This window comes from Lipophrys pholis (assembly GCF_963383615.2).
Source record: "Lipophrys pholis genome assembly, chromosome: 19".
Lineage (NCBI taxonomy): Eukaryota > Metazoa > Chordata > Actinopteri > Blenniiformes > Blenniidae > Lipophrys > Lipophrys pholis.
In genome coordinates, this window is record NC_137647.1 from 10,416,195 (window position 1) to 10,441,863 (window position 25,669).

The 25,669-nt window shown below is 42.4% G+C and overlaps 1 protein-coding gene across 1 annotated transcript; it reads right to left on the reverse strand.

The window, feature by feature from the left end:
* Window positions 1–1,749: 1,749 nt before the first annotated feature.
* On the reverse strand, window positions 1,750–24,576 carry mosmoa (modulator of smoothened a). Its single transcript, XM_080488889.1, has 3 exons — window positions 23,521–24,576; window positions 13,117–13,329; window positions 1,750–3,918 (listed from the first exon to the last, which is right to left on the reverse strand). Exons 1-3 carry the CDS (start codon window positions 23,624–23,626, stop codon window positions 3,734–3,736), a joined length of 504 nt encoding a protein of 167 aa, XP_080345015.1. The 5' UTR covers window positions 23,627–24,576; the 3' UTR covers window positions 1,750–3,733.
* Between the last annotated feature and the right edge of the window lie 1,093 nt (window positions 24,577–25,669).

A 25,669-nucleotide genomic window follows, 5' to 3' on the forward strand; every position in this document is an offset into this window, starting at 1 on the left:
CACACACATACATTTTTTTCCTCTTTTATTCAGTGATAAATAATTTCCTATGATCATAGGTTTTATGTGTAGACATCCGATCAAGGCAAGAGACAAATTAGAGGGCACACACATGTTGCCACCATTAGAAAATAATACCAGAAAAACAAAAACAAAACAAAAAAAAACAATGAGGTAAGAAGTTCTCTTTTTTTATACATTTGTGGTGCTTCTATGTCTGTTACCTATACTGTTTGAATGCACAGTGCTTCCTAATACAGAAATCCTGCCTTTTTGTGTCTGTACATTATTAAACAAAAACAGCTCATGGCACAATACTAAACCAACCAGGACAGGGCGCTGCAGAGTGTGGACTTTAGCAGGATACATCGTCGGGCCGAGAAGAAGAAGAAGGAGAAGAGCTGAGCAGAAAACAGAGGTACAAAACGCTAAGACTGTGCGCCGCACGCACGCACACACACACACACACACACACACACACACACACTTTCCGGGAGAGCGTGTGTTCAGGGATGGAGATGTTGAGGCTGTGTTGTATTTCTCCACGGGCAGGTCAGATGATAACAGAGGCGCGAGTCAGAAAAAGCTGAACGTCCACGCAGACATAAACCAAATTAAAGCCAGTGACGTACACCTCCTGTATGTACAGCACTGTGCATTGAGGCGGGGACGCCGTCTCTTATGTAACGTTATGTATATTGTTAATGACTCTGAAGGTCCACAGGCAATAAAAACTATTTAACTCCTTGCGAGCTAGTTAGAGGCTTTCAATTAGAAATCTCTGTGGTCTATAAAAGCAGCCAGCAGCTGCTGCTGCTGTTGTTGTTGTTACAGTTTTGCTCGGATCATTTGAATGCGTCTCTGCTGAACTGTAAATTCAACACTACAATTAATTGACAACCACACAGCTATTTCTCTGAAGAAGAACGAAAAAAAAAAAAATCCTGATGTGAAAAGGCAGATTCCTCCTGCACGCTGCACTGTTACAACAAGCGTTTCTGTCAACCTCGAAAGGCTCATGATGTGGAGATCAGGGCTGTGACGGCACCACAGCATCACCTCCAGGATCACTCGCTCTTTAAGTCAACACTGGACGCATTCAGGGTTGTTTTTGCGATTTCGCCGCGTAACAAATCTGGAGCTCGTCATGCTGCTATTACACGATGGATCAGTAGTGTCACATCACAACAGTCCCGATTCATCTGCACAGAGCTGCATGCCTGCAAATTTACCACGGAATCCATTTTAAAAGAGGCTCCTGACCACTTCAGCACATTTAAGCTTTTTTTTTTTTTTTCTTCTTCTTCACGCAGTCAGTGTGACTCGAGTGAAGGAGTTTAAGGAACTGGTAAATAATTAGTTTTCTTGTTTCTGGTGATGCAAATCTGCCCAAACGTGACTAAATACAAGCTAGAAAGAGAACGTTAAGATATGACTCTTTATTTTGTATTGGAGCATTCAGCATCATTATGGTACAACCTCAGGGAATTCATGTTTTTTGAAGTAGTTTTTTTCTAGGGAAGCCTCTTAGTTGCAATTCTTTCATAAATATGAGATACAAGTTTTTGGTCACGACTGTATATCAGACTTCACAACATTTTTTTAATGTTTACACTCCCAGAGACTCCTATACTATGAACATGTCCATCATTTTAAGCCTACCCTGCCTTTTAATCTCTGTTTTGATCTATATCTAAAATATAAAACTCATTAAGGAGTTAGTTGATCATTGATCTTTTTTCTTTTTTAAATAATGTCTGCATTGACCTTTCTGCAGAAGTGAGAGCCAGTAAAATTCTACTTCAATTAAGCTGAAAACTTAATGCTTGACTAAAGGATACATGTCATATTGAGCTGTGTGCATATTTGAAATCCCTGTATTTAATGTCTGAAGAAGCTATTGAGCCGTTATCATAAAGACTGTATAATACTGTCGAGTCTATGACAGGGGAGCTTTAGATTTTTCTTGAAATTGAGTTAAATAAAAAAAAAATAAAAAAAAAGTGTGTAAAAATACTAAATCCAACACTATGCATTCCTAATAAATATGCAACTTTGCCCACGGCGTTCAAAACCTCGGAAATCATCGTGAAAAAAGCAGAAGACAGCTGGATGTTGATGTGTTGAAATAATACAGATGAAAAATAATAATCTGCTGCAGTGTGTGTGTGTGTGTGTGTGTGTGTGTGTGTGTGTGTGTGTTACATTCACAGCCCTTATGAGCAGCACACAGAGGCACAGCCACATATGCTTGGACCTGACCTGCAGTCCCGGTGCCTTCATAGTTGCAAAAATCGAGATCAAAAGAAAAGGAAGAAGAAGAAGAAGAAAGAAAACCCCCACTCCTGGCTCGTTTCGTTCCTGTCCAACATTAAAGGAGAATACCACCGTTTTTCAGCATTTTGAAAAATCTTTTTTTAATACTATGTAATGTAAGATAATACTGTCTGTTGGAGGCAGCAATATACGTTGTCACCTTAACCTCCTGAAAAGTGACACCAGTCATTTATATCCTCAAAATCACTTCAAACAGACTACTCTGTGTGGCAAGACTAAATGAATCTTGGAGTATTACTACAAATACAGGAAGTGTGCTTTTGTTCAGGTGTTTATTCTCTAAATTCACAGTCTTCTAGTTATTGGTAAAGGATGTGTATCAGCATGATGGGTGGAGCCGAGTGAATCACCTGCTGTCCACACACACTCTGCTATTCCATCCGCTGTCTGTATGAATAACTGAGTGGCATTCTCCTTTATGGTGTGTGACCTCTTTGTTCTGCTGCTCGGGGTAGTCGGACACCGCCCCTGCTCGCCGCCCCGTCCAAACCCGCCTGCAGCTACCTGCTCCGGAGCCAGTTGAAGACAAAGAGGAAGCACACCTGCATCTTTCTCTCTCCCGCAGCATCACATGTGTGGGTCCAGACAGCTGCTATCACAGCTGCTCTCCTCAACATCTCTCGCACGCACACACACGCACACACAAACACACATGCGCACACACACACACACACACACCTGGGACCATGTGACGTCACTGGCGGGAATCAATCCTGCACTAAAGTTGGCAAAAAAAAAAAAAAAAGACAAAACCCCCAAATTCCCTTTAAGGGCAATAACACTCAAGCTACTTCATCGGGAAGGTGATGGCGGGAGAGTGGGGGAGGTGGGGGAAGAAGAAAAGAGAACACAAATTGTACAACAGAAAGACTGAAACTGAAAATAGCCGCGAGAAGCCAAAAATAGCAACAGGAGCGGTAGTGACGAAGCAGATGTGTGCTGCGCGCGGCGGGGCGGACGGCTGGGAATCAAGTCGAGGAGTGGCTGTAGTGGTCCTCCAGAAATGTGCGCCAGCACTGTGGCTGCGGTTGCCATGACAGCGGCACATTAAACACCCTTTTCCAACAGAACAACAACAGAGAGACGGCCATATTTTAAATGAACAGTGGCAGGGCGCTGCGGCAGCCTGGGCTGCCCCTCGCTCGCACTCCTCCTCCCTCTTTGTGCCCGCGTTCCCCCTTTTAGTGTTTTGTTCATTTGTTCTTTGCGTCTTTTAGTAGTTTTAGGTACTCCGTGCTGCTGCGGTCCGTTGACACATAAGCAGAGACTTCCCCCGGTTCGGGCTCCGGGCCACAGTTTGTTGTTTTCGGTTTTCAGTCATTGCTGTGTTTTTGTAAATCCCATAACATTTTCAGAGCCTCTCGTGGCAGTCCGGAGGCGAGCGCGTTGGGAGTCCTCAGCCCGGGAGGCAAACTTTCCCTGCAAATAGCAGTCCCACTATGGTGAAGAAGATGGAGAGGACAAAGAGCACATAGGAGGAGCCCACCACCGTGTTGTTAGGCAGTTTGTACGGCTGGCCTCCCACCTCGTTGATATAGAAGCCTATTGGGAAGATGAGCGCCGCCATGCAGAACAGGATCACTGGAAGAGAGAAACAAGAGAAGATGTTAGTGAGCACCACACATTGAAATAAGAAAAAAAAGAAGAAAAAAAAAGAAAACCATGGCAAGTCTTTGTTCTTCACACTAGATTCAGAAAATTAAGCATAATCACATGAGTTTGAGCAGGAGGTCCAGATACAAGTCAATTTTAGCAAGTTAATTAGTGAGATACAATAGTGTCTTTCAAATGGCTTTGAAGGAACAATTACTCTGAAGAGATTCATGCTGGAGTTCAACGCGACTCTGTAAGATGAAATGTCATTTATGTAAATGCCATTTATGCAATTTCCCCGTTTCAACATTTGTCATAGATTAGGTATTCTTTCAGAAAATTGTACATGTAAGTGTACATTCTGTTCACATAACTACTGAATTGTCACTTTTTGTGTCGAGTCAAATCCCCAAGCATATTTTCAATAGTTCCAATCTATTTTTTTCTCATTTTACAGTCAATCCGCACTTGCCTGTGCAAAGTTTCCAAATTTAATGGGCGACCGACAGTCGCTGCAGCTGCTAAATGAGCTGCTCATGGCGAAAGACACTGAAACATGCGATCGGCCGTCAGCGGCGGATTTTGGCCGTCGCTCTGCACCAGGAATGCACACAATTGGTAAGCTGAACAATTAAACACCCCCCCCCCCCTTCGCTAGTCGGCACCATAAATATTCATCTGTTCAACCATTTAGTTCTTCAATTCAAGAACAGAGCAGCTTAGCCGTCATGCAGCCGCCGGCCACTAATATGGGCTCGAGACGCCGAGCCGGTTTCATCGGGGAAATGGAAACAAGGGAGCAAGGAAGCAAGGAAGCGGTGTCAGGAAGAAAACTGGCATGTAAGCACTGCAGCAATACACAACTGCATTCAACTCAAACATTTGGATATAAAATCGAACAGAAAAGCAGGTCCTTCTAACTGTGGGAAAACCAAACATGCCCGGGCCCATGAGACATCGTTGACCCAGAGACACTGTGATCCTGGATGGTCTGAGAAGAAAACACAGCTCATCACAAGATGAGCTCCCACTCTGTTGAAACGAAAAGGCTTCGGCAAGTTAATTGGAAAGGTTGAGCCTGATTACACATTGCAACATGCTGACTGTTTTGTAAGCGTTTTATTTTTATTTTTTATTTTTTTTAAACAAGCCCTGCAAAGTCCCAACGGAAAACAATTCCCCAGGAACAACCCACTTCTGCACTACACTTACAAACAGATGAGAAACACTGATTTCCAAATTCAGGCAAAATTAAGCTGCATGACGACTCAGCATGACCAGATCTGGCATAATGAAACAGAGTTTCATACATTTCTACTACGGTAGACTGAAATGACAAGACAACACCGCACAGATCTAAACCAACAGTTGACAAAGGTCAAAGTGGTTAACTGAGGCCTTTGTAACCAATTTAGAAAACAACACCTGCATGTGGTACGCCGTCAACAGCTTACAACTGCCTCATGAGCCTTTCAAAATGTGTCTCTGTGTGGCTGGGGTATTAGATTTAATTAAGCACAATAGGTCACGTTACTTTTAGTAGTATAATAAACTGTAATACATCAAATCCAATGATTAAAACACTAAAGTGTGTTAATTATGGTGTTACCAGACTCTTCCCAGCACAGTGAGCTAGTGATTTGCATCTCCATCGTACTCATTTAAAGCTCAGCTACATAAAAACAAGGGCTAATAAACAATACATGCGATACACCCGCACTCTCTCTACAGATGGTTGTTGACCATAAATGTGCACCTCAGCAGCAAAAACCTTATAAAATATTGACTGAAGTCACGCTTGATTTTCCCTGCACGAGGAAGCAGATTCAGTTCTGGTCATTATGAATGTGCTACAACACCTCCATTTATAATTAATTGGTTTGGTGTTTTCACTGAAATCTACTGCCGAGCATTCCACGCTGCTGCTTCTGTATTTGCAAATTTAAACGACAATATTTCGAATATGGCACTATAAAAGGAAGCGGTTTAATTTCTTTCACATATCGGCAACAAGCAACCCTGAAGCTGCGGAATTCATTTCAGCTTTTAAGTGCGTAAATTTGATGTAAAGTTTATGTATAAACTACCTGTAGGCAACATTATATCATTATTAGGGTTTGTCCTTGAGCTTAAAATGAATTTATTGCATTTCTCACCTTAAAAAAACAAAAAAAAGCAGCATAATGTTCAGTACACTTTCCTCCACATGAACTCTTAAAGCCACCTCGGGCTGATTAACGCGGTAAAATTGGAAGCTTTCTAAACAAGCACAGTGCATTTCAGCTTTTTCCAGAAATAGTGTTTCAGATATGAAGAAAAAGAAGCAGTGGAGGATGCCACAAGGATGCAGGTGTTGTTGTGGCTTATGAAAAGCTGTCACTAGAGGTCACCTGGCCTTTGTTTCAGCCGTCTCCAAGAGAAGCAGGTTTATTTTGGTGACAAGATTTTAGATCGTCACAAAACAGGACGCACAGGGAGTCGAGCATTCAAAGTTGAGCTTGTATGTTTTGCTCGGTTCTCTTCAAAAGCCCAAAAAGCATGCACCCGAAGCCAATTGGAGATTGTAGAGTCAGCTGATATCGGCTTCAGTTCTGCTCGACCACATGTTGGAATGAGTGGGACTAAGGACAGACTGATGTTTCTGCTATCGCTGCAGATTGTCGCCTCATTGTGTTCTTAAGTGACCAGCATGCGATGCAATTAAAAGACGTACTTCTCTAACCTCTGACACTATGAAAAGAAAAGCTCCTGTCGAGTCAGAATGTGATTATGTTTCCATCCCGCACATTCTTTCTCGGTAAACCACCCACCTAAATCCCCCACAATGCAATTTGTCAATCAAATGTTCAGGTCAAGGCTCAGAAGCACTTTGCTACCAGAAACTATTGTGCAAACCTTTTGAGTAGTTTTCATATGTCAGACATGTTCACACACAAAATCCACTTTTCACTGTGTGCCTCTCAGACCAGTCTGACAAATTGCTCCTGTTTTATATGGATTTAATCCATCTCTTGTTATCCGACGCTGGCTCCGTGAGGCGTCCTCTGTATTTCCTGCTGATTTCATGCGTAAACGCAACGGATTGGTGGGTTCTGGAATCGGCAAACGAACCCAGCGGGACCAATTAGCTGGACGTGTCGGCCACACGCCGGGAATCGTTAGACACATAAAATCGCTCTCCACAACGGAGCGTGTGCCGCGATGGTCTGCCCGGCGCAGGTCAGTCGTGTTCGCAGCGGCAGACCAGCGTAGAGGTCTGTAATGAAGTCGTCACGGAGCCTCATCTGCCCGGTAAGGAGGCGGCCGTGACCGGATAATAAAAGCTGTCGCTAAGCAGGATGACGTTAATTCCTTCTGATTCACTTGAAGACACGTTAACTGCGGCTCGAGGTCCAGCAAAGTTCATTTATGTAACATGTTAAACACCAACGCCAACGGCATGACTCGCTGAATGACAAATTGTATATCGTCAATTAAAAATAACAGTTGACGTATTAAAAGATATTGTCCGGCCTCTCTGCTTCAGAGCAGCATTTATCCCACAGCTGCAATAATTTAGGTGGGAAGTCAGTCACAAAGCTGCACTGTGAGCCATCACAAGTAACCAGTGTGTGCAACAGTATGACTTGTGTGTTATTAAGCACAATCAGCACCCTGAAGGTCTTGTTTAATTATGGTGAGTAAGTCGACACTGTGTAGTCGGTTCATCTCGACAGTTTGGACAAACACAATACTGACATCCATGCTGTGTCCCCAAGAGGCTGCCGTGGCAATAAAAAATATCTAATGAAGACGAGAGAATAAATGTCTCATCAGGTGCAGGAAGTGAGGATAAAATCTTTCACACAGTAGGAAACACGCTTAAGGGATTGAACAAGTAATTGGCTGTTGACAACTTGCTGAGTCAGGTGGTTTTTGCTCTCATCTGTCCTACAATGCACAAGTGCTGCAGCACTTAATAAAAACAGGGATGTTCGTCCTTGACATACGTGAGCTTCTCACCTTTCTTTGTCAATTTCATTATCAGAGCAACGCCACAGAATATCATCCAAAAAAGCAACATTTGCAGGATTAGACTTTTTTTTGTTGTTGGGAGTGTTGGAATGAGTAAATCCTGTCTGAATGCACACAATTCATACTTGTAGCCCTAGTTTAGCCGGTCTCATCATGTCTCATGTAGATAATAATGATGGTTAAAGAAAGTGCATGGAAGAGGCTAAAAATGTTGGACAATATCGTAAGTGCTATGGAAAAGCATGGAGAGACTTCCTTCCTTGAGACATAAATGTGTTTAATAATTGACCTGCCAAGCATAATTCAGAGCGTGCATGCATAATTAGGAAATAACAAGGTTGGCCTACATTATATATGTTGTGATCCACATTTGTTTTTTCCCCCAAACACCGGAACCCTTACTTACAAGTGCATTTTCAGCATGTGGGATGTCGCATCACAGCATAAAATCTATTAAATTAGCTGTGTAGCTGTATGAACACAGCAGTGTTTGCAGAGTTTAACCTGCCAGAGAGTAAGTTAATGCCACAAATCCTCATGATCCTGCTCACCTCTCATCCCGAATTGTTTATTTGATGCTGTTGATGCCCGACCGCTGTACTGCCTATCTTCACATTGTAAAATCTGATTTCACTTTACTGAAGAGGAGAAACCTGTGTGCAGGATTATTTTTTCACACCCCCTCAGTCTACTTGTAATGTCAGGATTTAAACGTCATTATGATTCAGCACTTCATTAATTACATGACATGCACCACATCATAATTAGACACATGCCGTCTGAAAATCATTACTGCCTGGCTCGTCTGTCTGCAGCATTATCCACAGTATCTCAAACATATAACTCACACCATCGGCGCGACAACTTGATTCACTTAAAACCAAGAGTATTGTTCATTTGGTCGTTCTTGTCAGACTGCTGAGCGGGCGCTCAGAAAGATTTTATAAAACTAGATATGCGGCATGTTGAGAAAGCCTCCCTGAATGAGCGCCGTGCTGACTCGTCTCCAATCCGCCAGCGAGCACGAATGAACAATGTCTGCTCAGCCTGCATCCCGGGGCAGACAAAAGTTCATATTTATGTCTTGTCATTTTGGCTGCTCATTACTCTTAGGCCATGTGTAGGAGGCAGCGGCGGCGACGGTGAAAAAGGATGTGGTGAAAGGTAAGCTAAAAGGCGGCCAGAAATAGGAGGCTCAGCGTTACACCTGTGAGTTTCGCCAGAGACTTAATTGAGGTGCACTTCACAGTCCAGCGCTTCTTTAAAGTGTCTAAACTGATGACATACGGAGCCTTGCTCACCTGCTGCTGCTGAAATAGCAGCGGCATAAACTGATCAAAAAACAGCGGCTGCCACAGGGATCGGCAATTATCTTTGCACCTTTGCACTCATATGACAGAGATAAACACAAATATCTACTTGATTAATTTATCAATTGACAATTATAGCCATTTTAGAATGAGATGAGATGAATGTTTTAGAAATTATAATTGGGACCTGAACCTAGAAGGCCCGTATATGATTAATCTAACGTGTGTACGTTTAGTTTGTGTTACCCTCATTTTCTCGACGAACATCATTATGACTTGTTTTGATCTATGATGTTTGTTAGCGTGTGTCGCTTGTGCACGTTATCCGAGGGTAGATTCACTGATGAAGTGTTTACCCCTCACAGAGACATCTGCCACAGCTTTACCACTTTCAAAACACAATCAAAATATGTACGTCAAGTTGACAAAGAGCCACTGAAGCAAACGCAGTGCAGAGACGGTTTAACAAGGCTGACAGAAGACGATGGAGGTGTTTTAAAAAGCTGGAGTACAGCCAATAAAAGTCATCTTGCCCGATTCCCAACAAGTCGATCTAATAAACCTGATAAATTTGCACCAGAACCACAAGAAATGCAATGCTCGGTAATGTGGGGGCAACAAAACTGATTATTTTAAAGTGTGCCTGTCAAAGTATCCAACGTCTTTGTCATTAAAATTCAGAGATTTGTTTCTTGATACATTTGACATGTTCGTAAGTTTTTGTTAAAATAGTGTCAAAGGAGTGATTTAATCAAGCGGCATGCTGATGAAGAAATGAGGATTAGCAGTCCCACCTGCTTCTACAGGGATCTCTTCAAACAAAATACCTTAATTTAATATGATCAGACAAGAGGTCAGTGTTATCTGCTGTTTGTACTTAAAGGGATCACATTGACTACAAGTTGTTATATATTATGTTTCATGTAAAGACTGTCATTATCCTTCTGAAAACTATTTTCAAAAAGGCAATTTGAGGTTTTTCTATTAATGATACTCAGAAAAGCTGATTAGCGTTTTCCATTATCACATAAATCACATTTATTTTTCTCCTCGTGGGTGTCTCCCTCTGCAATGACTCCGGTGGCCACTAGGGGGCCTAAAACCCAGTGTGAGATCCACTGGCTTATGTTGTTCAGGGTTTAAAGAGTTAATCATTGATCATGAGTCTATTGATACTGTACATTCATATCTAAAATCAATCTACTGAACTGCCTCCTTCTGCCATTTCTTTTTAGTTTTTGTTTGTATTTTATACATGACTGACTGTATAACCAACGATCAAGAATTCAGCAAATCAATCATCCAAAACACATCAGATGTACCAGAGACTCCCACAAAATACAAAGAACTGATGAATTGAACAATGAAAATATGTAAATATTCAGATGTGTCTGCAAATCAGAATAATTTTTGCCAGAATATGATGCTTTAAATCATGCAAGAACAAGCGCACGGGATAATGCGTTTCCTTGCATGCTCGAGGGAAAATGTGACAAATGTTTTTGAGGGATTTAGATAACAGAATTAATTACTCTTTTCTTTGTGAAGGAAAAAAATTTAAAAAAAGGCTTTCTCTTCAAAAGGGCCTTTATAGTATATCCCATTTTATGTGGTTGTCGAAGCTGGAATTAATACCCAAAGAAGGAATGGGCAATTGTGTAAATTATATAAAATTAGATGTTGTAATTTCATCAGTTACCACAACTTGTGTAGGTACAGTTCATGTATTGTGACTTGTATTTATTATGACTCCACCCCTACAGATGACCTGCTGGTGTGTGGGTGTACACAGAGACACAGAGGCAAGCCTATGCCGGTCATACAAAGCTGCCCATTCAAGCACTGAAGGCCTGCAGCCAGTTACACTACTGACCGCCCACCTCCGCCCAGCCTTCATCACCTGTTCACCCCGAATGAACCACCCCCCGTGTCTTCTCTGAACTGCACTGTATTCCCGCTCTCCTCTTTCCATCCCAGTCTTTACGTTGGCACGTGTCTCTAACTTTCAAACAGCACCAGCTGTTGACCTCTGCAAACACCAATTATTCACTCGGCTCACCTTATTTACTCCCGTCTGGTCTCACACGCAAGTCTGGTGGCGAAAAAGGTGTCGGCCTTTCATAGCAAAAAATTCAGCAACATAAAACCTTCCTTTCGGTACCATTTCCAGACTTAAACCAGGCCTGGGTGATTCATTTCTGCAGGGCCACATGAAAAACCAGGACTGCTGTGGAGGGAGGATCATAAGCTGCTCTCTATTCTGCTATTAATACATGTCTTCACAAAAAGCAGAATGATTTGGAAAAGCTACTCCGATACTTTTTGTTGAGTTTAGTGATAATGGCGGTTAGCGCTGTAATCCTTAAATAAGATAAAAATAGTCATTATATCGTAGACGGGTACAGGTACAACCACAATAAAATAAAAGCAAAGCAGTTGTACTGCATGCATCATTTACAATGATTTTCATTTCATTCATAAATGTGATTTTGGTTTCCTTTCAGAAATCTAATTTTACCTTTAGAGTTACACGAGGATCAGTCTGTGACATCTATGAATGGGGATACTAAATAAAAATCTTTTCTCTCTTTGACAACGCACCATTTAAAAAAAAAAAAAAAAAAAAAAATCCTTGACTGCATAACAGATCTTTTCACCTATAAAGCCTTATTTTCTCATTTATTTCCTCAGCAATAATCATCAGGCTTGAATCATTCAATGTTGTAAAAGAGTGAATTAATAATATACCTTTTGTCTGATGTCACCAACAGAAGTTTAACAAGGGGACATGGGTGACAACAGTTGCCATGGAAACCTACTTTCTTTCTTAATTTATTTCGAGTGTGATCGTTAATAACCGACTCGACTGGGTTCAATTTAGCTTGTGACACAGATTTGCGCTGGCCGGACAGACCGGTGTGTGTGGGACTCTGAAGAGTGGTGATTCGTGAAGTATTTTCAAGTGATTAGGATTGCTAAAATTTTTTTAGATTTTTTTTAAACTGCCAATCTGCATTCAGCATGGCGGGCGAAAAAGCAAATGAGCTCAAGGTAATTTGTGCAGATCCACAGGTTGGCTGTTGTCATGAAAAATGCATCTGGCTTTCACATAATAAAGCATCACCTGGACCGTCTCGAGCGTCCAACAACTGACCAATCAATCTCCTCACTCCCACGCAGTCTTACGAAACCAGCCCAGTCAGTGCACGAGTTATTATTGAGTGTTGGAAATGCATCTATAGAGAAATCATATCTGACAAAGAGAGAGAGAGAGAGCGAGAGAGAGAGAGAGAGAGAGAGAGAAAAAAAAAAGAGCTGCGATGTTCAAGGCAAACGGGGAGATAAAACACGAGAGAAACGCTGTGGCACATAAGCCACCCACTCGGGGAACAGACAAGCTGCATTACTCAATAAAATCAGCTTGAAGGAGCAAGAGGGGTTGTCAAGCATGAACAGGAAAAAAAATAAATAAATAGAATATAAAAATAAAAATATAAAATCATGTGCAAACACAACCAAATGCACACAAAGGACCTTGCGTCTTTCTCAGAAACAAACACCCTGATGTCCTGCAGCTGCTTCTGATGTTCCACACGTCGGCTACAAATGTAAATGAAGAGAGAAGGGCTGGACTGAAGGTGTCGCCTCTCTTCATTTTAAAGCCCCCCCCCCCCCCCCGTACACAGACAACACATAAATATGTGATGTGACAAAAGTTGATTTTCAAGAGGTTACACACCACGACAGATGCGGGGAGACAAGACAAGACTGAGAGAACCCTCTGAGGGAATATGCACCGACAGCAAGTCTAGTGAGCTAAGCGGTTTCATTCAGTGTGAGTGTCGTCGTTTGGGACGCTTACTGCCGGTGAAGGCGATCCAGCGGGCGTATTTGGTGGCTTCTCGGCGCCAGTGTGAGGCCACCAGCAGTCCACAGGTGACTGTGAGGGAGATGATGCCCATGATGATGAAGAAGAGCGTGGTGACCCACTCTGGGGGCAGCCGTGGTGGGATGCAGGTCCGGTCTCGTCCGTGGATGGTCTGACATTGCCGGACCAGACCGACTGTAAGGGCACCTGCAGAGACAAGCAATGTTAATTGGCTATTTGAGTCATGCTGAAACGCATTAATACAAGTATTACCAGCTTTTCTGTAACTTCAGCATATTTAAAGCACATCGTGTTTAAACAGCTATTCCACACCAGCCTAAGAGATTGTGAGATGACACTAGAAATTTAAGCTTCACCCAAATGGAAACTAATGACTCCTCTTGAATTCCTAAAAGGAACTCGGAATGTTTTCTGTGTGAAGAACTCGTGCGCAAAAAAGGATTATGCAGATATTGAAATACCACCGAAATTGCTTCTTATTTTGAGCAATTACTTGACATGACACAGTTTTGGGCTGAATCACCTGCTCAGTGGTGGAGTGCCTGCTCTAGGGCAATAATAACAACCCATTGCACAAAGCTCCAAAACCAATGACTGATAACCATTTAAAGCAGTGCAACGAAAAGAAAAACACCTGACGCACAGCTACTTAGTGAAATTCATTCTGAATGGGAGTGAAACTGAAGAATATAATGGTTATTAGGATAAATCCAAAATCCTACTTTACACTGAGGGTATTTAAAAAGGGAAATTTCTCTGGATGCTGCATTTTGCATCTAAAGCATGGGCAACAAGCCAGACATCACTTCACCTTAAAACAAAATTACAGGTAATCCATGTCTTGTCAAAAGGACTGCTCCTTAAAATGGCTAATCTAGTATGTTCTGCGTCAACACTGATTGTGTTTGAATTACAAAAGGCTAAGGCTATTTCGGCTATGTCTACACAATGCATTTCTGCAGTGGAGAGGAAACACTTTCATGTGAGCCAGCAACAAAACTCCTCCTACGTTAACTCCCAACACGGAGGCCAACGACTGAGAGCCAGATCTGAAACCCAGAATTCACAGACTCAGCACTGCTGACAGTGATGCCCGAACAGGAAAACACGGTGAGAAACTACAAGCGAGACCCAAAAAGAGAGAGTTAGGGCCGCTTATCAAAAAACAGTGGAGTGGGGACAAATGAGTTTGTGTAACAATGGCTGGGTTTGCAACGGGAAAGTAATGAGTGAAGCAACAGTAGAAAATAAAGGCGATAACCTGCTTTGAAATGTCATCGCTTGAGTGATGACGATACGCTGAAGGTTTACCTTTTTCATGCTGGTGGGCGCAATTATAGCAATAGCTAGGTTTTTGTTTCCACCCCCAGGAGAGGCTGAAGACCAAATCAATCTTGCCAATTACTGAATGTATCCCACGCAGGCGTGACACATATCTGAGACACACAGGTCGTCGCAGACTGCTGAGGCACTGGACAAATCTGCAGCCGCTTCGACTCAGAGTATAATGTACAACAGAGCTAAACCGACCACGTCTAATAAGCCGCCCTTCTCCATCTTCTGAGTGATGCGTCTACGATCTTGGAGAGAGCAAGTGCACATCTGTTACTGAAAACAGGACGGGCCTTAATGTTCCACTGTGCCCATTCATCTTTGATCAGACGGGGAGACAAATGGATTCAGGAGTGAAACTCTAGCGGAGGGGTGAAGGCCGGTATTCAGAGCAGGAAGGTGCTCCAGTGGCGCAGCCACTACGGGGACAAGCCCTTCAATTGGAGCGAATCCTCAAGGGGACTTTCCACCTGAGTAAGCAGGAAAGCGTCACATTGCTCCGGCAATGAACGGGAGGCAATCAGTGAGAGGCTGCAAGGGCAGGAAGTGCCTGTCTGAAGATCAAGAGGGCCGAGAGGGAGGGGGGCGTTCACTGGTACACATGTAGATTGTGTGAAGTGGGTTTTTAGAAGAGAAAGAAGCTGTCAACACTCGGGCATTGACCCGTTTGCAGAGTTAACCAGGTTTTTCAAATTTAAATGTGAAATAATGACAATAACTTAATACTCTTGAGCACACAAACTTTCACATATCTGTCAACTCTGGCAGACGTCTTCTCAAATCTGAGCACAAACAAGAGTTTGAGAGTGAATTTTGCTCTTTTTCTGATGACATTTCTTATAATAATTTATTGTATTATAGAAAAACCTCAAATCTATTTTCCTCCTGGAATAGTCAAAACAACAGCACAGGCTCTGAACCTTTTGCGTCACACATTTGCATCTCTTAAGCAACGATTTCCTCCCATTTCATCCAGAAAGTACTTGAAACTCAGGTCCTGTTTACGTGACGTTTCAAGTGAAAACACAATGTTTCTGCATTAGTTTCAGAAAAGTATTGCATTTAGAGGGCAACATTTAAAAACGATATTTGTTTACACAGAAAAAACAGCATTTAAAATACGAGAGCCGTTTCTCAACTCAGACAGTCACAAATCTAAATCGACTCCTTACAAACAGACTTGGAAGTAAACTTCTGAATTTTAAAGAATTGGTCGACTATTAATGCAAACAAGTAAGTCATGGTTAACATACGGCATGAGCAATCTCCCCCATGTGACAATCATGTTTAAATCATGCAAATCTGAGTATACTAAATTGTAATTGGATTCAATACAGGTTTACTTGAGATCAATTTTCTTTTTCAGAAAGAAACACTGGAAATAGTCACTTACAGGTCCTTCGGAAGATTAAACAAAAGAATATACCTGCATGGAAAATCTTTTCCCGTGCATTTGCAAGTACATTTGCGAAGCTTTAAATCAATTATCTTAGTTTTTAAAAATGTATTTTATGCATTTTGAGACATATATTTTGGAATTCAAGCAACGACTTACAGAAAATGAAAAACAGAAATTTGTGTTTTTAAAAAAATGACAGTTTCATCCTTCACTTTTCTATTTGTTATTAATATGATTGCTGGAAATTATAATTATTTTATCAAGAAAGTGCATGCCCAAGACTCCAGTATTTGTTTTTCTTTCAGCCACACACTATCAAACCTACTGATCAGCATTTATTTATGAATTATTCCACATAAAGTATCCAACCATGATGTGGATTAAACACAAATGCCTTTAAGAGAAGCAGTAACCAGTGACCAAATCAAGTCTGTGTTGGTGACGTGATTAAAGTTCATCAGGTGGGCACAAAAAAACATGAGACAAGTACGCCAGGCTGATTTTTTAAAAGGTCAAGTGTTTGTTGGGCTCTCTGGCATCACAATTCTAACAGCCTGCCTGGTATTGCCTTTGTGTGCGATGAATATTTGAGGCTGAAGGCTTGAATGCAAACAGAGCAGAAGCTCCCGTTAGAGGAAAACCTTCCTGTTGGTCCTGCGGGTGTGGTGGGTTTGTGCAGGCTGTCCAGAGGAAATCCTGTCCCCTTTATAACACCCAGAGAAAGCACAGCTTTTACAGTAACAACCAAACACTAACTCAGCCCTTCTGAGCCCACAAACAATACTGGCGGGTGAAAAGAAATGCCTTGGGGAGTCTGCGCAGGGAGTCTGTGAGCATGTTGTTATATATGGAAACATTGAAGTCAGGGTTTTATACTTCTGCTGTTACGCGCATGAAAAGCTACCATTTGAGATCATCTATACAAAAATACAGTAAAAAGTGATATAAATGCCATGAAACATATGGGGGAAAAGAACCAGGATGTTGTTACCTTATCGTTCCCCTTATCGCTATGGCAATCTGGTTTTCACTGAGTGGAACACTTATGCAATAGCAGTGAAAAGAGAAGAAAAAAAGAAAACTGGAGGTCATGGCTCGTGACAAAACTGGCTCTTTCAACAGCCTGCTTCAAAAGTGAGCCTAATATCATGGAGTAACTCATAGCAAATTACAGAATAGAAGGAGAGTGAGGTGGAGAAATCCAAGCTGGTGCTGAGAACATTAGACAAAAGTTTGAAAGCTGCAGTTACACCGGTTTATGGCCACTTCCCCTGGATCCTCGGGCCTCCTGCTGTTTCACAAGCTCTCCGTGGAATTCCTGTGTTACAGCAGGCAGGCACGCTAGGCTACAGGGGCACAGGTAAACAACACATTATGGAGGCTTGTGCTTGACGTAGGAAAATCCTCCACACAGTCCGTTGAAGATACATACAATCTATTCTTGCACGGGATATTCTCCCAAATCACATTTTCTTCTGGAAATCTGCAATTCTACATTCTCACTGCATGAATTAATTATTCAAGATGCACTTGCATTGATTGCAGTTTTACTGAGCATAAATGACAAAGTGCACGATGACACCTGGTTGCAGCAGCTTTTCATCAGTTAAAATTCATGAAAGTGTGTCTCAAATCTGTTATATGTGCTCACAGCACATCGGGGGTCTGGACAGTCATGTCGACACAAATGTCCTACTGGAGGTCACAGTGACTTCAGCAACGGCGCTGCACAGGTCCAAAGATCTGAGCTTCCCTTGCCTCCACAGTCATCGGGAGGAAGTATCGAAATCGGTGTGAAAAGTGGCAAGCTCAGCGGTAGCCACACTAAAAGCACAAAGCTGGTTCTCAATAACTCTTCTATCACCATGTGTGACTATGGAGGACTGCTGGGTGTGTCATAAGAGACCCCACAGTGGCTTTTTGTCCCCCCAGGATGCCAATAAACAACCAAAGGGCAAGGCAAACTGATGTGTGCATGACTGTGCCACATATGCACTTACGTTTGCTCTGTGGAGGCGTCTGCTGGAGGGAGCGCTTTCCTGTTGGCTGCATTAAAAGCTTTGTCGCTCCCTGCTTGTTTTCAATTTTATTTGAGATTGATTTTTCTTTTTCTATTTGAATTTGTTCCTACTTTCTTTCTATAAACGCTGACTTGTGGTGAATAATATTTTTGCTTCACTGGACACTAATGTGCACTATGAAAGTGACAAAAAGATTATAATACTTCTGTTGATCTTGCCATTTATTACCCAAACAAACTATATTAGAGATGCAACCACAAAATCTCAATGAATTCTGTGGTAGATGATGAAGGCCGGTCCGACAGAAGGTAGGAGAATTACTAGCTGTTGGATGAAGGTAATAGACGCTCAGAAAACTACAAATCAGTTGGTGTTAATAAATAGAACAGTTGGAAACAAAAGACGTTTGTATTCTGGTTCAAATCGCAAAGCATTTGCTCCAGCCTGACCACATCTTCAGAGTCACAGTAAGACAGGTGAACTGGAATCTCCACCGCAAGCCAACGAAACCAAGCTGCGTCCAAACGGCAAGCATCAATTTTCATTGTGTGTGTGTATAAACATTGCTTTTGGCAAGCTAGAAACAAAAACAATTATAACAATATATTTAGTTTGCAGAAATCAGCCACATGGGTCCTCTGTCTCCCATTTATGAAAAATAATGGGCCGATTCTCCATTTGGAATCTGCGCTCACTTTGACGCCCGCTGCACCCCGTTACCCAGCAGCCTGCCCTGCGTTCACGATGATCAAAAATACTCCTCTCACCACGTCTCGGTCCAAACGAGAGGAAATGAGTGCCGAGTCTGCACATCCTTGGCGTGATGATGGTGTCATTAGTGGAGCACAGGGGGTGCTGATGTTTGTAAGCTCTGAATAGATGAGTCAAACCGGCCTCTGAGCTGTGGTGGGCGGCGAGTAGGCAAAGCTAAAGCAGCCAACAGCTGCTTCTGCTGCTGGAGGCTTTTACAGTGCCCACTTACTTTGTTGGGGCACTGGAGCGCAGCTGTCTACAGCCTAAACTCGCATGGAGAGATGGGAAGAATAGGCTACCAACACAAACACAAAAAAAGAAATAAAAATAAAACAAGCTTCAATCACCTGTGAACCAAAGCATTGCCCAAAGCTAAAGAAAAATCCAGATGCACACATATCTGCAGTTAAAACTCGCATGTGAAATTGTGTTCCATGGACAATGAAACCTTGATCAATTCCTGTTTACAGAAAAATAAAAATTTAGAAAACGCTGCTGTTGTGGAGACAAACTGTTATTCCGTTTCTCATGTGTCAAATATGGCTTGCATGAGCATCTCCTCACATTTCAGGGTCTAATAATAAGCTACAGTTACATGGACCTGGAGTGATCCGACTAAAAGCATCACTTAAACACTCCAGTCTCGTTAGATTGGCTCGATTCGATTGGAATTATGATCTGATCAGAGTGTAAACAAATACATTAGATTGCTTCCCCCTGTGGAAGCTTTGTGCGCATATCTGTTACATAACATCACCAAGTGACGCTTCACACACTGTTTTGAAGGGGGTAAAAAAAGAAGGTGGCAAAGCGTTACTGATCAATTCAGGACAAAAAAACTACAGTTAAAAGGGTTTAAGGTTAGTTCAAATACTTTGCACCTTAGAAAAACACACCATGGTTGGTAGATAAGATACAAAAAAGTTGCTGCAGACATTCGGGATCACAGCCTTGTTCGCTCAACACTTGTAAGCCAAAATATTTCTCTTCCTGAAGCTGGTGAACATCGTCATGTCTCCTACGTCTGTGCCTGTGATTTCTGCCCTTGCCCATCAGTGCCACAGTTCTGGCTAAACCACGGCTCAAAACTGCTGGCTGTGCAGCCTTGGGTGATACTGGCTGGGCCCAGGCTCAGTTATTCTGCGTCAGTGTCACTGTGTGCCCTTGTGCTTTGAAAAGGGATAGCTAAAATAAGAGAATTTAATAGTCTCCCATTCCATCTATTTTAGGTCATGTCAGATTCAGACTATAACAAGAGTAGCACTTCGTGAGCACTACTCATTATGTACTGCGATGTCGTCAAAGGGTACAAGCAGTCTTTTCAGGGGTTATTTACTTGTTTGTGTGCTGAAATACAAGCATTCATAAAAAGAAAGCCGGACTTACTTGCATAGTTCACTAAAACCAACTATTATGAAGCTTTTTCTGCTGAGGTTTTAGAGCGTAATCAAAACTCTCAGCAGCATATTGGAGCTCCTTAGTACTGAGTGGAAAACAAATTTGTCTTGTTTATTATTACACAAGTGATACTGAATAGCAGCCACTTTGGGGCAATAAACATCTTCCGCTCTCAGAAAGAACGTCTGTAGCGTAGAGATTATTTACAATCACCGACGGTAAGACGATACAATCAAGAAGATGAAAATGCTAAATGCATTTTGTCAGGTCTTTAGAAGCTGCTTACTTGTAAAGAGGCTCGACTATCAACTGCAGTCTTTCATTTCACTTCCATTCAGCAGCTCTTGGAGTGCGATAAAACACTCTCAAGGTAATCACAGGATAGTGCTGTGTTAGGAGACCGAGTGTTGGCACGCTCCAATGACAAGAGCACTTGTCCAAAATTGTTTGGGAAACAGCTACCTTTACATTTTGATAGTTGAATAGTAAAGAAAATCGCAGTCCACCAGCTTTTGAAACAGCAGCCTATTTTATAGGCAGTTTGAACCCGACGATGATTAAGTGTGTGTGTGTAAACAAAACATCTCAAAAGGTTATTGAGGCTGTAGGGAAAGACATCCACTGTGGTGACGGGGATCTGCAGGAGGGCAATCGTTGGCAGAGCAGCCGAGAATCACAGTTTCTGTCTGACACCGCTTCGGCAATTGCTGCGACTTCAAGCCCAGCACGGGAAATCAGTTTTATCTCTTATTCTTCGAGCATTTCACACTGGAGTGAGGACATTGTCACTGACTCACAATGTGTGGCGTTGAGCGTCAGTGGTGCCAATTTTCCTACCTGCCGTCATCATGGGTTTTAAATCCAGCTACAATCAGCAACAACAATTTCCAGACACTGTTTTATAAGCCAACAGTTGGTTTGTTTTTTTTCCTTCACCAGGTGACAAATAAACAGGCATCAAAACAAAGACAAAAGAAGGTAAAAAAAAAAAAAGGTAAAAGTCCAACATGTTTTCAGCAAAGACAGCCATTTTTTTATGCTGTCATGTCAATGTCTTAATGCTCGCAGAACAAAAATGTCCCACTGAGGTTCTACAAGAGCACAGAGGCCTTCAATAAAATAACAACAACAACAACACAACATGGGGTGAAAGGTCGAGTGACTGGAGATACTTATGTCTATAGACAGCAATCAGGAGCTTTTATTCCATACCAACAAGTCTGCATGAATTATACTGAAAAAACTAAACTCAAAACAATCACAACAGCTCAGCTGTACCAGTGGCCTTAAAGTCAACAATGCAGCACACAAGTGTTAAAATGATCAAAACAGAGAGAGATGCAGCTTCTAAGGAAGAGAGAAACTCTTGAATAAACACCTGAATATAGATCATTATGAAGCATGATCAAACACTACAGACAGAGTCAAGGAGGAGATCAGGTCAGCAGTCGATACTAAAGACAACAGTCAACTTTAAACCCATTGAAGCAGCACAGCTTACCTAAGGGGAAATTGCATGTTTGTTTTTTGAACATTTAGAAAACATGCTTTTGTAACTCTTAGAAAAACTGACATAAAACATACAGAATAATACAAACAAAGGTCAGCGCAAAGAGGCGTTTGCAAAACAAAACAAGGAAGTAAACTGGAAGTAAACAGATATAACCCAACTATAATTCCACAGGCCAAACATCTAACACAACTTAACTATTAGCTGGGTAAATAGTTTTAACACTTTGCCAATGAATGTATGACGAGGGGAGCCAACGTTACACCACATTTCCATCAAGCATTTGAAATTGAAAGTGCACATAATGTTGATTTTCTAGTTTCGTTAGAGCATCAAAGTGACAACACCTGGAAATGGTTAAATATATATATATATATCTGCTGATGTTTTACCTCTGACTGGAACATCTAACCTCCATTCATTAAAGCCAAAATTCACAAGAGATCAAACGATCCCTCCAGATCAAAGACAGCCTATATTTTTGACTGACATCAGCTTTCTACACTCTTCATTCTTTCTGACTACCTATTCCAAAAACACATAGTTTTCAAAAGAAATGCTGTGAAAAGCAGGTAAGAAGGAAGTTACATGTCCCCCGGACTATCACCTACACGTCAAACACAAAGATCGCTATCATCAAAGCAAAAGGCCAAACCTGGATCGGAAAGTGAGAAGGGTGACGGTGAGGCGGAACACTGTCACTGTACAATCTCCACTTTAATAACACACACACACACACCCACACACACACGCACACGCACACACTGCAGTCTAAATATAGCAAAGGTTAAACTGGCAGTACAAGCAGGTACAGGAGTGAGGAGTGAGGAGCTCAGTGCGGTTGTCTCACTGCTCTGCAGCACGCTAAGTTTAGACGGACCTAACTGGAGATGAGACCCATTAAGCAACATGATCAAATGGAAGGCATTGTTGACGATGTCCTCAGTTCATCTGCGTCATGTTATTACTTTTTGTCCAAATGATTTTTTATTTTTTTCCCCCATTGAGCTAATGCTGTCTGGATGTGTCCTGGTGGATGATGAACCCTCCCTGACCCAGTTACTAAGCTGTCATTCCTGCAGAGCGAACAAAGAGTAGCAGCTGTCTGTCAATAGCCTGACACAAATAAAACAAGAGGACCCGAGAGCACATGCGACTCTGGAGTAACACCAGGGAGGTCTTAAATAAACACCTGCTTTGATTCGTTCTGCGCTTGCTGATTAGTCTGATCACATGGAGGTCATGTCAAATGTCAAGTTGCCCTTATTAAGAGAGGATGCTGCAATAGGACCCTTCATCAATTTGACTTCATAAAAAACAAACAAAAAACATCACAATTAAAGACAGCCATCTGCAGGTTTCTATTAATTTACCGACCTGATAAAAAAGCCAACAATCTAAATAAGCTTTTCTTAGATTGCTTGTTTTTTTTTCCCAATCAATGATATAAAAAAACTGAAACTGTTCCAAGTACATGTTACTTACTTTATATTGATGCTTCAATAGATGAACAGTACTGTAAGATTAATTTTAAAAAGTATATTGTGTATGCAGTATCTGCAAATATAAGCTCAGTCAACAGAAAACTCATAACAGTTATCATCCTCTCACATATTAGTGTTGTTGTTGTTGTTGGTAGAGACATTCTATTGAAATACATGGAATCCTAATGGACTGGATCACTTTTCCTGACAACAAGAAAATTTCATGGAAAGACTTGGGAAATTACTGAAAACATACAAGCTTCATCACTCTTTTTTTTTTTTTTAAGAGGACCAATTAGCATAATACACATAATAACACACAAACAATGCTGCAGTGGAGGACAAAAGATGCTGCTGCAGATGAAAGCCTGGGCATTTCTTTGTTGAGACAATTATCTGATGGGAAGCATTTTTTCTGTGACGTGAGGAGAAGAAAACAAGGCACACATGACACACAGAGAAGCTCTCTGCTCGGTTTACCTGCTGATTCACCAGTGTTGATCCAGTCTGGGTTGGCGATGCTGGCTATTGCAAAGATATCTGCTGCCAGAAACAGGCACCCTGAAATAATCGTCAGTTTATCCATATCGCCAGGCGATGAAGCACTGAGTGATGTAGGAGGGAGGAAGAGGAGGAGGAGGAGGAGGGGAAGCGGCGGTCGCAGTCCAAATGTGACCCCGGGCTTGGAAAGACTCGGGGTGGGCTGTTATCAGTCTAACCTCGCCCCCTTCAGAGGCAGCAGCAGCAGCTCGCCGCCGCGGTTCCGCCGGGCATTCTGCAGCAACGTTAGCTCCTTCGCGTCGAGCGGACGAGAGCCTCCAGCGACACAAGGCTCAAGTGCGGCGCACAAAAGCATCACATCTCAAACGCCCCGCTGTGGTCCAGTCTCACGAAACAAAAGCTCGGTCGGCGCGGAGGCCCCGGACGGCGCGTGTCGTCTCTCCGATCGGTCGTTGAGCAGCAGCGGCAGCAGCAGCAGCAGCGGCACCCGCCGCAGCAGCAGCATCGGGTACAGCTGCGGCTAGCAGACGGCTAGCACGCTACTTCCCAGATTCGGGCTCGGTGCGCCGAGCTGCGGCCCAGAGGCTGCCCGACGGCCGACACCGCGACTGCGCTAGCATTGTACTCTCAACACACTCACACACACACACGCCGAGAGGAGAAGAGCTGAAGCTCCCCGGTCCCGCTCGCTCCGTGATATCCCGGGTTCAAGAGAGCCGTTTACCCGTCAGGAAAACGAGAAGCCATCACCCTCTCGCGCTGCTGCGAACCCGTCCTCCGTCTCCGCTGGAATAGCATCTGGTACTTCCAGTCCGTTAGCCAGCCAGCCTCCTCTCCGCTCCTCTTCTCCTCCGGCTCCCGGACCCCGGCGGCACTGTGGCGAAGCTTGGAAGCGTCTCCCCACTCTAAGCCTCGAAAGGCGGCGTGCTGGGTCCCGGTGTGGACGGTGAACAGAAAAAAATGGTAACGGTATTGTTGTGCTTTCCAGCCGTGTGCCCACCGCTAGCTCAGCCTCTCCTTCTGCCAAATGACATCAGGCGGACACCCCCACGCAGCGTCACACACACACACACTCGCACACGCGCGCGCGCACACACACACACACACACAACTCGGACGGAGGGGGGACTTTCGCTCTCTTCTCGCGATACTATGAAAAAAACGGGGGTCCTGTTGTCCTGAGTCGAACTGTTTTATGTGTGGTGAGGGTCCCTGATGGCCCAGGACCAGGCTCCTCTGTGGTTTTTTTTTTTTTATCTCCATAAATATAGAAAAATAGGACCCAAAAAAAGTAAAAATATGCAGAGATGAAAAGCAGCAAAATGAGACACAAAACAGGCTGATCACAGAGAAAAATAATTGCTCCTAAAACAACTACAATGACACACAAATGTAAAAACTAGGACAAACAGAAGCTTTAATCTCATTTGCAATTGAAAATCAAATGCATTGTCATCATCAAAAAAGCAGCCAGGAAGAAATTTGCATTGTGAATGTAATAGTAGTACAAACAAATATGAAAATAAATGAACAAAAGTTATTGAATGAGTGCAGCAACATGTATATGTGGTGACAAAACAATCACTGTACATCAAAAATGTGACAATGAATGACTGATGACTGACTTGGACGTACAACTGAGCCCACGTGTCAAAATTTTAAAAATCAAACCACCACAAAGACACTTGGCGATCACATTCAAATAAAAACGAAGGAGAAAAATTGCCCTAAAATGTCCAGAGATTAAAAACACAAAAATGCTGAAATCACATAATGTGACATGATGTCTATAAAGGGGCCTCACAGTGAAATACAAAACGGATTAAATGACACCAATACCATGTGAAATAAATAAATCACCAAATTAACAGATGCCAAAATAAAAACAACAGGCCACAAAACCACCAATTAAAATGAATGTGAATAAAAGGCCCTGGAATAAAAGCAGAAGTGCGCAGAGCAAAAAGAAAAATGAACTGGCTGACAACACAGAACAACAACAGAGGTGTAAAACAACCAAAAGGAAACAACGAAGTGAAAAAATAAACAACCAAATTTAATCAAATGAGACACGCAAAAATCTAATATGACTCAAAATATCATCATTGAATAACAAAAAAAAAAAATT